Source organism: Mesitornis unicolor, unplaced genomic scaffold (assembly GCF_000695765.1).
Source record: "Mesitornis unicolor isolate BGI_N332 unplaced genomic scaffold, ASM69576v1 scaffold17313, whole genome shotgun sequence".
In the NCBI taxonomy this organism is placed as follows: Eukaryota; Metazoa; Chordata; class Aves; order Mesitornithiformes; family Mesitornithidae; genus Mesitornis; species Mesitornis unicolor.
In genome coordinates this window covers 15,885-29,738 of record NW_010174187.1, presented here as the reverse complement: position 1 = coordinate 29,738, position 13,854 = coordinate 15,885, and the positions used below count along the sequence as shown (strand labels likewise).

The 13,854-nt window shown below is 38.2% G+C and overlaps 1 protein-coding gene across 3 annotated transcripts in view; it reads right to left on the bottom strand.

Annotated features, from left to right (window-relative positions):
• Window positions 1-13,854, bottom strand: part of DMXL2 (Dmx-like 2) — a 43,606-nt gene that overhangs the window by 21,840 nt on the left and 7,912 nt on the right. For 2 of the 3 annotated variants that reach the window (XM_010180972.1, XM_010180973.1), the window contains exons 9-21: window positions 13,590-13,823; window positions 12,213-12,490; window positions 11,332-12,028; window positions 9,649-9,770; window positions 8,536-8,625; window positions 7,043-7,160; window positions 5,445-5,564; window positions 4,747-4,974; window positions 2,512-4,191; window positions 2,085-2,195; window positions 1,157-1,326; window positions 880-977; window positions 545-710 (exon numbers count right to left, since the gene is read on the bottom strand). In XM_010180972.1, coding sequence (XP_010179274.1) covers window positions 545-710; window positions 880-977; window positions 1,157-1,326; window positions 2,085-2,195; window positions 2,512-4,191; window positions 4,747-4,974; window positions 5,445-5,564; window positions 7,043-7,160; window positions 8,536-8,625; window positions 9,649-9,770; window positions 11,332-12,028; window positions 12,213-12,490; window positions 13,590-13,823 — 4,112 coding nt within the window. The remainder of the gene's footprint in view (window positions 1-544; window positions 711-879; window positions 978-1,156; window positions 1,327-2,084; window positions 2,196-2,511; window positions 4,192-4,746; window positions 4,975-5,444; window positions 5,565-7,042; window positions 7,161-8,535; window positions 8,626-9,648; window positions 9,771-11,331; window positions 12,029-12,212; window positions 12,491-13,589; window positions 13,824-13,854) is intronic. The other variant, XM_010180974.1, reaches the window with a different exon arrangement.

The following is a 13,854-nucleotide window of genomic DNA, read 5'->3' as shown; positions in this document are numbered from 1 at the left end:
GGGAAAGAGAAACATACTGCATGTAAACAGGCAGGACAACTAAAGGTTTTCTAATTCCCATTCTTTCCTGAGAGGTACTGGTTAGGTTGAGATCCTGCTTCTAGCTCTCACCTCCCTTGTGGAAGGCAACATCACAGCTCCACTAAAAGGGGATCCTAGGGCTGCTTCAGAAGAGAACTCTGACTTTCTTTTTGTACTTCATGTTGTAACAAGAGGTCATGCAGAATAGCTGGAGGCTGAACAGGGTGCTGCAACTTAACTGTGCTGACCAAACAGCAAGTTTTGCCAGAAGGGTCATGACTGGTATTCCCAAGAGTGCTTCTACTGAGGACTGCTGTATCTGAACAATTATTCTGGCCTTTCCATCAGCTTCCAAGCTGCTTTTCACAGCAGTGTACAAGTAAACGGTATGTCTGCGGGGCACAAGGGGGTCACGTGAAGACGTACCATATCATTAGTGCTGCCAGGTTTTGTGAAAAGACCATCAGAGAACAGTTACATAGTTCAAATTGGAAACTGAAACTTAATTCTCAAAAGTAGATACCTCTATAGCATCTTTCAGTGAACCTGCTAGCAAGAAAAATGCAGCTGATTGTTCAAAGCGTTGTTTTCCCAACAAAGCAAAAGCGTTTTTTAAAGCAGCTTTGCGCCATCTATCTTCACTGAAGTTGTGGCTGAAAAAGGCTGTCATCTTTTCATCGTGCTGGGACCTGCATTAAAAAAATGCAACGTATACAACTACTCATTATATCACTTCAGCATACAATCTCCTGAACAACATCACTTTACATAAACTCTAATCTGAATTCTTGAATGAGTTCTGGTTTGCATTCCTGGTTCAGTTAAGAATTAATCCAACTTACAGTCAGCAGAACTCACCTAAACAGACCCCACACCACTGCCTTTTTCTTCATAGCAAGGTAAAAAAGTGCAGCATCTAAGGCATCATTGTTTCTCTGGAATGAAGCTTTTGCGACCTGCAGTAAACAAAACCTACTATTACTGAAAATAGAAAGGCCACTTTTAGGTAAATAACGTATGTTCTCTGTCAGGGAGGATGGTCCAGGTGACTGTATTATTTCTACAGAGCAACAGTCATTTCTGTCACAATGTTTTATTCAGCATGTAACTATAATTTGCAAGCAATAAGAAGTACCTTCTCAATGCATCTTCGGAGTGTGTTGATATTCCTGACCCACCAACCAATACCCACAGCTCTTAATTCAGACCACTGTGGGTCTCCCTTCTGGATAGCAGGAATCATGTTGATCAACTCCTCCTCAGCCTCAGAATGAAAAGCCCATGCAAAATGGCAAGTGGATAGGCCTAAACAATAACAGAAGATAATAAAATTCACAAGATTAAGACTTGCTAATAAGCAAATGGAATATGTCAGAGATGCAAAGTACGATCTCCACCTCAACAGTTTGGTAGATCTGAGAGGGGCTGCTTCCCTCAACAAGGAGTAAAGCTGCTAAAGGAATAGCTGAAGTATCTTTTTGCTCACTAGGGATGTCCCCTCCACAGTGCTGCTTCTGTTCTTCTCCAGTACCTCATTCATATATGTACTAGAATTATATGGTGAAAGACCGAAGAAAATGTATTCTGTTATCTCAAAGGCAGACCCATGCTGGGCCAGAAACCCTTCTGTCTGCAGTTTAGGTGGTCACTGCAGCAGTAACTCAGATCAAGCAGGGAAAAAACAAGCTGTGGTGAAAATAATAGAAGAATCTTTAAAGTAAGAAAAAGACATGCTCATGTAAAGCAATATCTCCATTCAGAAGATATTCAGATTGTTCATAAACAATGAAATTATATATATCTGTATGTTATTTGGTTGGGGAACTTATTCATGCCTCAAACTGAATGGGGCAGAATGTTCTGTTCTAGAGACACACTGTTTTGCTATTCACAGTGCATGCAGGGAAGCATACACTAAGTCTTTGCAAGATAAGGGAATGGACATAATCTAAAAAGAATATGTAGCTAATAGTCACAGAAATATCATCTTATAAATCAAACATAATCAGATCCTGTCAGCTCAAGTGGATCAAATGAAAGCAATACTTTGCCCTAAGAATTACCTTGGTGAAGCAGCTGAACTCGATACAGAGGTGGGAGTGATGTCAGCAGGCAGGTGTGCAAGCGCATAGCCAACAAATATCGTAAGCCACATTCATCTAAGGTATCTCTTCCTGTGAAACAGAAAATACTGACTTGTGAACACACAAGTGACCGCAAGAGGCATATATACAACTTATACACAGTATGTGGAATGTAAGTTTCTTGTAATGTAATGTAATGTAAACTTGCTGAGAACCTGAACTACAAGTTACTTATTATGTATGAGATATAAGCAGAGATTTGTATTTAAGTGTTTTTCCTTTTCACTGTCTCTCACATGAATAACTGATGCTGGCTTTCAGGTTTTATCCCAAAATACCCAAGGACTAAGTTTACCTTTGCTGAGAAGAACAAGCATGTTAATTCAATAATATGTCAGTTACTAACCTGAGTAATTCTTATCTCTGTTCTCATCTAGTTCAGTGCTTGTCGTGGCCACAGTGTCTGCCAAAGCTACAAGGAACATCTGCTCCAGTCGAGTGAGGCCTGGCAGACTTGAGTGCATCAGGTGGCTTGAAAGGACACTGGCATGTTCTCGGCCAAAGTAAGTCGGACCATACTGGGACAGATTAATAACTTTGGATTTACTCTCCCTCTTTTCAGGCTCAAAATCGATAAAGTCATCAGTAGTGACAGGCTGAACCTGGAACAGATCTGAGTACTGATCCTCTGTTTTTCTCTTAGCATGATCTTCAGAGCCCTGAGGTATCTTAGAAGTTTCTTCAGAAACGTAAGTGGCATCTTGATCTGCAGCAAGCAGCGCATACAGTGGCAGTGGGGGAATTGAGTCTATCTCTGTGTAGTCTCGAGTACCATCTTTTCCAGCTGTGATGGTATCCTTTGCAGTGCTACCACTTACACTAATGGTGCGAGAAAGATGGCGTTTAGGACCAGTTCCTTCTCCAGCTTCTGTGTCTTTAACTATCGCAACTTCTCCTGCAATACATTTAACTAAATGTGATAGAATGGCTTTAGCTCGGCGAACTTTACCCAGATCCATAAGTTCTAATAACTGAGTTGGATGATACTGGGGGAGAGTAGGTGAGAGAACATGAGCAGCTTCAAAAAGGCCACCATCCTGAATTACAGTTGGAGTGCCAAAGACATCATCCACAATACCTGCCCCATCAATTACACTGGTCTTCTTTGCTATCAAGCTTGTTTTGAGTGGATCTTGTGTTGCCGAGTCTTCAGAAGTAAAAACATCACTTTCTCCATCACCAAACTTGACAGCGTGCTTCCACTGGGCATAAACATGCATTTCACAGTCCATTCCCACTACCAGTATACCATCTCTCACCCAGGACAGAGAAACCGGCAGTGAAGGAGTGCCATCTACAGATGACACCAAATCAATGGATCGAAGCAACACCCACTTGGACTTTATACCTTGTTTGATGCTACCACCTAGTGGTAACGTAATGACAGCTACTCCCTCTTTGCTGCTAGTTTGATCTGTTACAATTCCTGAAAGTCTTCCGTACATGAAGATGTTGGCACCAACTCCAACCGTCAATATATGTGAACCGTCTTCTTTTGATACCCAGTCCAAATGCACCAAATGCTTGATGCTGGGCACCAGGTATTTCTCTTTATTCAAAAAAGCATCTGATTTACTGTAAACAAATAAATTACTATCTACACTGACCCTGGAATCAAGTACGCTTCCAACCTTAACTAAATCATCCAGATGAATTGTCTGTTCCAAAACCCATTCTGATCCTCCTGTAGACTCACATTCAAGTATACAAACATGCATGGAAAATTCTTTGGAAACAAAACCATTATGCTGTATGGGTTGTTTGTATGCCACTGCAAGACGTCCTGTGTAAGAACAGCTAACAGCAACTGGCCTTCCTACTATGCTCACTGTACTGCTGTTGTCTTCTCCTTCATCATTCATTAAGGGCCATTTTCTCCAATGATAAGTTTCCCTTTCTTCATTTCTGCTGTTTAGGTCTGTCTCTACAGTACACCTCCAGAACCGCACTCTGTTGTCTGAACATGATGTTACTATCAAATAAGGTGCAAGGCAGACTGGGTATATTGATGAAGAACTCAGGTGACCTGAAGTTAGAACAAACATATTTACTTTTAGTAATACACAGCAGAATGCCTATATGGATAAGGCTGACAGAACACTAACTAACTTTACAGCCTGGCATTGTTTTTCTAATTTGGAGTTGGGTTAGGGAAAATGCATTAAGAATGGTAAAAGTCTTACAGCTTGAACATTATTGATCACCTGCAGTTCTAGTCACTGTTCAAAGAAGATAAAGTGGAACTGAACTAATTCAGAGAGGGGTTGTTAGAATAATGAGGAATACAAACAAGCAGGTATAAATTGTTCATTAATAAATTCAGACTAGAAGTTAAGTTTCTAACTATTAGAGTAGTAAGTTTCAGGAACAGCTTTCCTGTGGGGACTTGATACATTTATGAAAGGGTAATATGCCATAGGCACAATGATTTGAGAGCACCTTTTTTAGTCCTTTGTTCCCTCTATCAGTAAATCAGAATGTGATAGGCTGAAGAGATCTGTGTATCTATCTGAGGATATCTATCTACAGTCCCATGAACTAGGAGGTAAACCAACTGGATAGAAAAAAGTGTTTAATTTACCTGCTGAAGGAGTTGCTCTTACTACTTCTACACCAACAGGAAGATCCAGAGGTTGGCTATACACAAGTCTGGAGCTCAGAATGAGTTTACTGGCAGTCTGAAGATTAGCAATCGATGAAGATCGTGGAATAGGACTTATGCCAGGTGATACATCTGGAGAAGAATCCACAGTCTTTTGCTCAGGTACACTAAGCTTATTCTCTGATGAAGTAGCTTCAGTTGGTTTTGCTATATAAAAAAAAATGTCAACAGTGTTAAAAAAAATCCTTATAAGTAAGGACAAGGCATGAATATCCTATAATCAGATTTATTATTCTTAGCAGTGTTTAAGTTACACAGAAAATAATTATGACATGTGCAGGCCATGCGAGTTTTATTGCATGCTATGACCGCTTGTTTTAAGATACTCATTCTAAAATACTGATAGTTTAAAATAAAGAATCTAGTGCTTAAGTACATTACCCTATCAACAAATTTTTATATTGCAGTTGGTACAGAATGCAACAAATGTCTGTAAGTAATCTTACTGCTTCTACTGCATTGATAAAGTATTCCAAAGATTCCTGACTTTGAGGCTTCTGCTTGACAAAAGTGGTATGATTTGTTTTAAAATGAACCACCAAGCTTTAAGTTTCTTTATAATTTCTTATGCTTATCATAAAAGAAATGTCTGTCTCTATGAAATTACAGTCACTCACCTAAACAGGCTTGCACAGATTTGAGATGAAGATGCCACATCTGAAGAACAGAGCAACCATTACTATCTTTTTCAATTACCACTAGGTAGAACTTTTCTGAGAATGGTGGTGGACGATACCCTGTAATTTAAACATATTATCACTATCATGAAGTTTATGTTCAACATAAATAATTTTCAATTACAGAAGACTCTCTAAAAATTGATACTAAAAAGCTCTTTTCCTCTTTAAAAGAAGTTGCTTGATTATAAAACAAAATATTTAAACAGTACCATTACTAACAGAGAATCATAAACTATATCAAGTTGGAAGGAACCCATAAGGATCATTGAGTCCAATTCCCTGCTCCTTGCAGTACCAGCTAAAACTAAACCATATGACTAAGAGCATCATCCAGATGATGATGCTGGACAAGCTGACCTGCTTGGTGCCATGACCACTTCCCTGGTGAGCCTGTTCCAGTGACTGACCGCCTTCTTAGTGAAGAGCCTTTTCCTAACGTTTAATCTGAATTTCCCCTGCTGCAGCTTCATTCCTTTCCCTCATGTCTTCATCAGCACCTCCCCCTCCACTTCCCCTCTTGAGGAAGCTGTAGACTGTGATGAGGTCACCCCTCAGCCCTCTCTTCTCCAAGCAAGTGAACAAACCAAATGATCTCAGCAGCTCCTTGTAAATCTTGCCCTCAAGGCCTTTCACCATCTTGGTCACCCTCCTCTGGACGCGCTCTAATAGTCTGATGTGCTCATATTGAGGCGCCTAAAACTGCACACAGTACTTGAGGTGAGGCCACACCACTGCAGTGTAGAGTGGGACAACCACCTCCTTTGACCAGTAGCTATACTGTGCTACCACATACCAGGACATGGTTTGCCCTTTTGGCTGCCACTGTTGGCAAATATTCAACTTGCCATCAACCCAGACCCTCAGATCTCTTTCTGCTGGGCTGCTCTCCAGCCTCTCATCCCTCAGTTCGTACACATAACCAGGACTGCCCCATCCCAGGAGGAGAATCTGGCACTTGCTCTTGTTAAGTTTCTTTTTTTTTACTGAGATTTTGTTCACTCATGGCTACAGAAGAATTACGACAATAGAGAGACTGACTTACAGACAGCCTGAGTGTTAGTGGCAAATCTAATTTGTTAGATATATTTGCCTTCCCAGTTTCCCTTGCCAGATTGTAAATACTCTTTTCCACCCACCTGCTTGCTTCCATTTTCTTTTAAAGCTTTAAATTACTAACAAATTCCACAGTTACTTTATTTTGTATTAACTTGGGAGTCAGATAGTCACCTTATCACCTGGAACTACGTACTGATGCAGAAAATACGCTTCTATTTTGTACACATTTTTATATATAACACAGCATTTTGAAAAACGGACTTTATCAAATAAGTTAAAATGTTTCACTCTAAGCAAATTAGAATGCCTTTAATACTGTTACCATGTGAACAACTTCTATGAGCAACATGAAACAGCCATTTTACTGAATTCTAAGTTCTCATTAGTAAATCAACTAGCAAATGCCAGCTAGATTTTGGTATTCCTTAAGAACACTTTTGGTGCCTGCTTCATTAATATTAGTTATTTCTTAGCTATACCTTGTGATGGCTGGAAAAATATCTCCGTTTCCTTCCCTTCTACATCTTCCTTATGTGGCTTGTATCCCAAAATGAAGTCTTCTTGAAAGACATGAAGCAATTGTGTGTTTGAACCACACTGAAACATTAAGCAACAGTTATGCTTCCAGAACAACATAACAACGTTTTGCACTAATGCAATTCTTTCTTTCCTGCAATCTAGCTACTGATGAAGATCACTTTCTTTTATAACATTGAAGATTATTTTAGTGCATCAGATAAACTGACCGTTTTCCTCTTACATTGAGAACAGCACATTCTAGAACCTACTGTTTGTACATTCAGATAATTTCCCTCAGAAGTACTATGCCAGGCAAATTCTGTAATACCATTTTTGCTGCAGGTATTGACAGATGAATTAGTACACGATTGGTTTTTATTTTTTTAGGTGCTGAATAAATGACAGCGGCGAAAACTTTGACCTTTATCCCTCTTCAGTAGGAAGACATGTCTGCAGTGAATTGAATCTGCTTGGGACATCTAAAAAAGGAAACGAATTGCAGATTTTCCTTCTCTCTGGTATCTTAACAGCCATCCTTCCTGACAGCAACAGATTTCTTTGCAGTACTTCCACCTCTCTATAAAAGAGGATGCTGGCAGTGAAATCCTTTTCTGCAGGCAAAGAAAATATGTCCTCCACAGACAGCGATGGCAAAGTTTTCATGTTGAAAAACACCCCCTTTTTCCAGAGAAACATGTAAAGAGTGTGCCCTGTACTCAACTGCAAAAGTTCTAGAAAAATATTTTGTAAATCTGAACCGAAAACTGAAGATCCTATGTGATTAATACTTAAAGGACTTGGAAATCTATTGACAAATAGAGAAATACTTCTTTCTATATGTCAAAAACATTGAGATGTCTAGTTAAGACATGGTAAAACACACAGTTTTTACAGGCTGCTTCCTAACAGAAAACAGCACTGGAACATGAATGATCAACATAACTGTGAGTATGAACAAGCTGTAGTAATATTACCTCCTTGATGTTCAAAATGTACAGCTGTATTAGTTAACAGGTAAAAATTTGTCTTGCAAGACAGACAAAAAAAACCTGAAGTCATACATGGGTTTGAGTCCTACATTTTGGAATAGTTCGGTCTAGTTTTTAGGTCTGGGGCTTTTTGTTGTTTGTCTTTTTGCTTGCTTAGGTTTAGGGGAGGAATGTTACTTTTTTGTTTTCCCCTTTAAATTATGAGGGTTTGTAAACCAGTTTTTAGTTAAGTTTTGTTTTAATCATGATTTATGCTTAGAAAATACCATTACATTCTAACAGCACGCTTTGAGCTCCCAGCAGCTAAAAGAATGTTGTTTGACTTCAAGGTATCTCAGCATTTACAAAAATTCATGGCACCATTCTCACCATGCGGAAATGACATCTTTTTTACCTCATTTCAAAAGATTGGGTTAAATAACAGACAATTTATGTGATACCCGTAGAGTTAACCATTTATTTACTTTGTTAGTTATTGCATCAAGTTCAATGATGCATCCCGGTCGAGCAGTAGATTGTTGGCTCACAATGTTAAACACTTCTCCAATAAGTTTCTGAAACAGAGCAAAAGGAGAAGAGTTAGTATATTTTCCCTTCAAACAGAAGGAAATTGCAGTCATTTACTATAAACTGATGCTTTCATTTTCCTTGTTGGCATAAACCGTAACAGATTTCTTCCTGTTGTCATTTTGGCATTTATGAATAACGTGTTCATCAAGGCATCTGCACTGTTGTGAGACTGCAGCTAGTCATGGGGATAGCACACTGGCTTTTATGGAAACTAAATGTGGTTTATTTTAAAAATTATCCTTTCATAACATAACTTTGTATCTGTGCCATGAGAAACTCAAATGTACTCCTTCCCTTCTGTTTAAAGCTTCAGGTTTTGTCAACAACACACAAAAGATAAATCAGTACAAGCTTATACATGAACAAAATGCTCTATTGATTTTTGCTGGAATGTTCACACTCATTGACATTAGAACAGATTCCTTCGACTGATCTGAATACTGACAGGTTCTGCCTTGCAGGATAGCTTATAAAATAACAGAAGAATGGAAAAAAAGGAAAGATGTGCTTCTTTATACAACAACAGTGCAAGGTCAGGCTTTAATTTGCTTGAAGGCCACAGAAATGTAAGATTAAAAAGGATGAAAAAATTGCTTATTACAGAAAAAATAAAATCAATAACCTGCCCCAATTCCCTTCTATCCCACTATTTCTGCCCTTCCTCATATATAGATGTAGCTGAGGTGGATACACCCAAGTCTTGCTTTTCTGTCCTTACCTTCTCACTTGCTCTTGACTCCCCTCTTTTGAAAAGAGGAAGAAAGAAATCCTATTTTTCCTTTCCCCACCTGCTACAGATTGGGGAAACTTGTCAGGGAAATTTTGTCTCAGTCCAGACACTTTTAGTCGTACAGACAGCTGCAAACCACCTAATTATGCAAGATAATGCATACACAGAATGGCACAAAAATTAGAACTGAGTGAAGACAAACCACTGGAGGGAAAATAAAGTTACCTTAAATTTGTTTTATTTTAAGAAATTTAAACCATTGCTACATAAAACTTACAGATGATTCAGGGTCAGATAATTCATCTAGAAGTTTCCGTGCATCTACGACGGCTTGATAGAGTCTCAGGTTTTTACCGTCAGATGCAACAAAGCAAGCACTAGCAGAGTTGCAGTATGTGCCTATTAGAAAACACAAAGATTTCATAGTTCAAGAGAAAAGTGGCAGTCAAATGGCATCAGGTAGGCTATTACAATCCACTTCACAATATGTTTCTAAAATAATCTTCATAAAGTACTGAAAAAAACCCCCAGGCAACTGTGCACATTAAAACACCATTATTAGAGCTTTAAAACAAGTCCCTTTCTGTTCATTTATGTAACTAAACTCTTCATAAAACTTGAATAATCTAAGGTGAAATCATATATGTTTATAAACACTGTTCACACATGCAGTAAACCTAAGGGAACGCTGCCATTCATTGTGTTCTTTTCACTGTCACCTCTAAGGAGGTCCTTGGAAGGGCTAACTCGAGCTTCCCTAGGTGCTCAGAGACAATTTAGAGCAGGAGTGTAAGGTAAATATTCACAAAAGCTCTATTAGCTGTCGTTTTTTCCCCTTGTTTACTCTCTCTAGGCTCTTTGGACATAATGAGCCTCTATGAATGTTCCCTTCTATCTTCTAGTTAAAAGTACAGATATAAAAGTGTACAGATATAACAGTGGAGGGAGAAATATATCTACAGTAGTGAATAATATATATGAATATATATAAATATATATGAAAACCTGTAACAGATTGTCTTTTTTTGCTTCTTTACATATATAGAACAGGCTTGGCACAGGTTTTCTGTCCTGATTTATGTTTTCCTCTTACATTATAAGAGGGAAGCAGCTAGTTATTTGTGTTCAGAAGACTGTGGGATTCAAGCAGCACGGAATGTTACTATGTGAACAGAAAAAATGGATTTATTTTACTTTAAATCAAAGGTATGTTATGCATTTATTAAGCATATTTAGGCTTTTTGAGGTTGCGAAACATCTTCCAACACCTATTTGATCACTACGAATGTCAGGCTGGCCTTAACATAATAAAATAACCTGGCACTATTAGTATAAAATTTAATGTTACATTTGCAGTGTAATCGACATGTTTAGTACTGTATACAAAGATGATAACTACTACAACAGCAACTTTACGATAATTCAAAAATAAGTATCCGAGTGGCTGAATAAAGTAACGTTTGTAGAGACAATTTTCCTAACTGTACTAGAAAGCCCTAAAAGTAAATGCAAAACCTGAAGAATTGTCTTAGGGCATGACACTGGACATTGTATTGTCTGACCTCTGAAAAGTTTTCTTCCCAGTTCTGTAAAGTTTGGGTAGTTCATTTCTAGATGCCAGTATCAGAACACCTGCATCATTAATACCAGGTCAATCAGTAAAGCTGCCTAAAACACGGAGGAAAGGGATGACCTTGTTCTTTGTGAGTGATGATTGCTCACTTGCACAAAGCAGTCACCGAATGTCAGCTGATCCCCAGTACCTACAGACATACTCAGACCAGATGAGATGTTTTGAAGTTTGCTTAGCCTCAAATGGAATAAAAATGCTTGATTTGCATAATACAAGGAAATGGCTAAAAAGTTAATATACTCCAAATACAATAGCAATTTATTTTAACAAATTAATTCTATGACCTACAGTGTTAACTCTATGTGGAAACATGCTAAGTATACTCACCAAGGCAATAGCTGGGAATAAGTGTTGGAAGCCAGGCTACATTAGAGAACGCGGAGGTGTGAAGAGAGTTAATTCGAGCCAATTCAGATACTCCTCCAGTGTAGGACAAAGGTCCTATGGGGTCTACACGCCACAGGATCAGCTCACTGTAGATTGCATTTGGGTCATGGAATGTACGGGTTGCTGCATTTTTAAGTTGCTGCCTAGAAGAACCTTTCACGTGTTTAATAGGATCCATTATTCTGTTTATCCTGTCAGAGTCCCAGGAAGTGTCTGACTCAGGAGTTAACAGAGCATTGTGGTGAGAAGATGTTAGCAGCAATGGTAAAACAGAATGGCAAGCTAGATCATTGAGATGAAAACGGTGTCCGCAGTACCTAAACTTATGTGACACGGTTAGCACGGTAGTGAAAGCTGATTTATCAGCAAAAGTAACTGCCCACTGATTTAGAGAGCCATCTATATGTTTGGAAATCATCATTACTACGGGAGAAATGATATTCACATTTCCACTGTCCTCGGCAAAGCTTGATTCTTTATCTGCTAGTGTCTTATCTGGAAAGTCCATTGTCTTCTGATGTGCAGCATTACTGTTATCTTTTACAAAGACAGGGCAAGCATACATCATAATATTTTTGCTAAGTGAACTAGCATCTCCTGATGGAAATGCAACAGGAATCCTAGAAGAAAATGAAACCTAAAAGAAGAAAAAAAAGAAAAAAATTAGAATATAACAATCCAGCTTAACTCTGCATAAATGTTACCCCTTTCACAGGAAGTACTGAAAATTAAATTCATACTGATACTCAGATATAAAAGAAAGGACACAATGATTGTGGATTAAGATCATAAATAATAACACAATTTCAAATATACAATACCTGAACTTGTCGAAAGATGCCCGGAGTGTATTCATCTAAATATTTCACGTGCCACACCAAAAATGTACCGTCAATAGGGTGGATAGTAAAAAGCATATCTGGATTCCTGTTCCATTCAGTTAGGAGTAACTCTATTTTCCGATCTAACAAAACTGTTGGAAGAGGCATGCGTGGACCTGCTAGTAGAGATGTTTTGGGGCTTCCCTCTCTTTCTCCATCTTCATGTTCTGAAGAGCCTGTACCAGTCCCTGTCTCTGATTCCCTGTCTATAGACAAGTCTGCAACAGAAATAGGCCATTTTATGCATTACAAAGATTTCCCTATCAGTTTCTGTTCAAAACAACACAGTACTACTTATCTGCTAATAGTACTCTCTCATAAGATCGTTCACACAAATTGAGTGTAGAAACAACTTTCTTTGGTCTGCCTGTACTAAAATATAAGGCTCTGGCCTTTGACTGCTGCTCGTAACTGTGCAATACAAGTAGTAACAAATATAACCATACACAATGCCCTGTGTAAGATTATTCTGGTCAACTATATAAAACCACACATTTTATGTGAATGTTGGCTCCAAATTAATGTGGTCTTTTTGTTGCTGTTGTTGTTGGTTTTTTTCCCTTGTATTTAGAAGGTAATAATGAAATACACGGTACGTGGTCATTGATGAAGTAGTGTGTATTGCATATTCAGTAAGAATTATCACACGCTTAACTCCTGCACTGGTAATCTAGATTTTAAGAACCTAAGCATTAAAAATAACACAATGTATCATCAGTTTACTGTCACTAATTGGTCTTACTGGCTTCTGAACACAGATCTTTTCTTTTTACGTATTCTTACTGGCCTAGAGACCCTCCCACAGCAAGGTAAAGTATTTCTGGTAGGACATGTTTCCTATCACTGATTTCAAACAGCTACAGTTGGGATCATCAGATGACCTAAGGTTTAACAAGTAAATCTTACCAGTACTGGAAACAGTGCAGTTACATTAAAATGGATCTATGGCCAACCCTTCTTAAAGCTTGCCATAAATTGGTACATCATTATTGACAATTGGATTGTAAGGTAAACACAGAGCAGGTTTTACTCATCATTTCATAGCTCAGTGGAATTATATCCCAAATAGAAAACAAAGACCAAAGCTAGCTTTCTTTTTCACTGGGTATATTACTATTGCATTCCAACAGAAAGTCCATAACTAAATTTTTCATACCTACAATTACAGCAGCCAAAATTTCAGCTGTAAATGTCTATTTATTTTACACTGCTGATAAAATGTTAGTGCTTCCAATTATCTTGCTAAATAATTGCATTAATTATTGCACTGATACGCTTAAAAATAATTCTTGTGCTATGTGTCTCAATATTACTAACCATGATCTAATTTCATATGTAAACCTCTCTCTTTTTCTTCCATTTCTTCTTCCTCTTCAACCTCAACATCAAAATCTTGTTCTAGTTGCTGTTCAGAAATTTTTCGTAGATGCTGCATAAATACTTCAATAGAGGATGTAAAATGAAATTCTTTATTATTCAACCAGTGAACAACGAAGCCTCCATTTCCTTCATCTATATTGAAAGCTGTTCCAGCCAAGACTGATGGAATATCTGTGGGCAATTGTAAACAAATAAAAAAGCT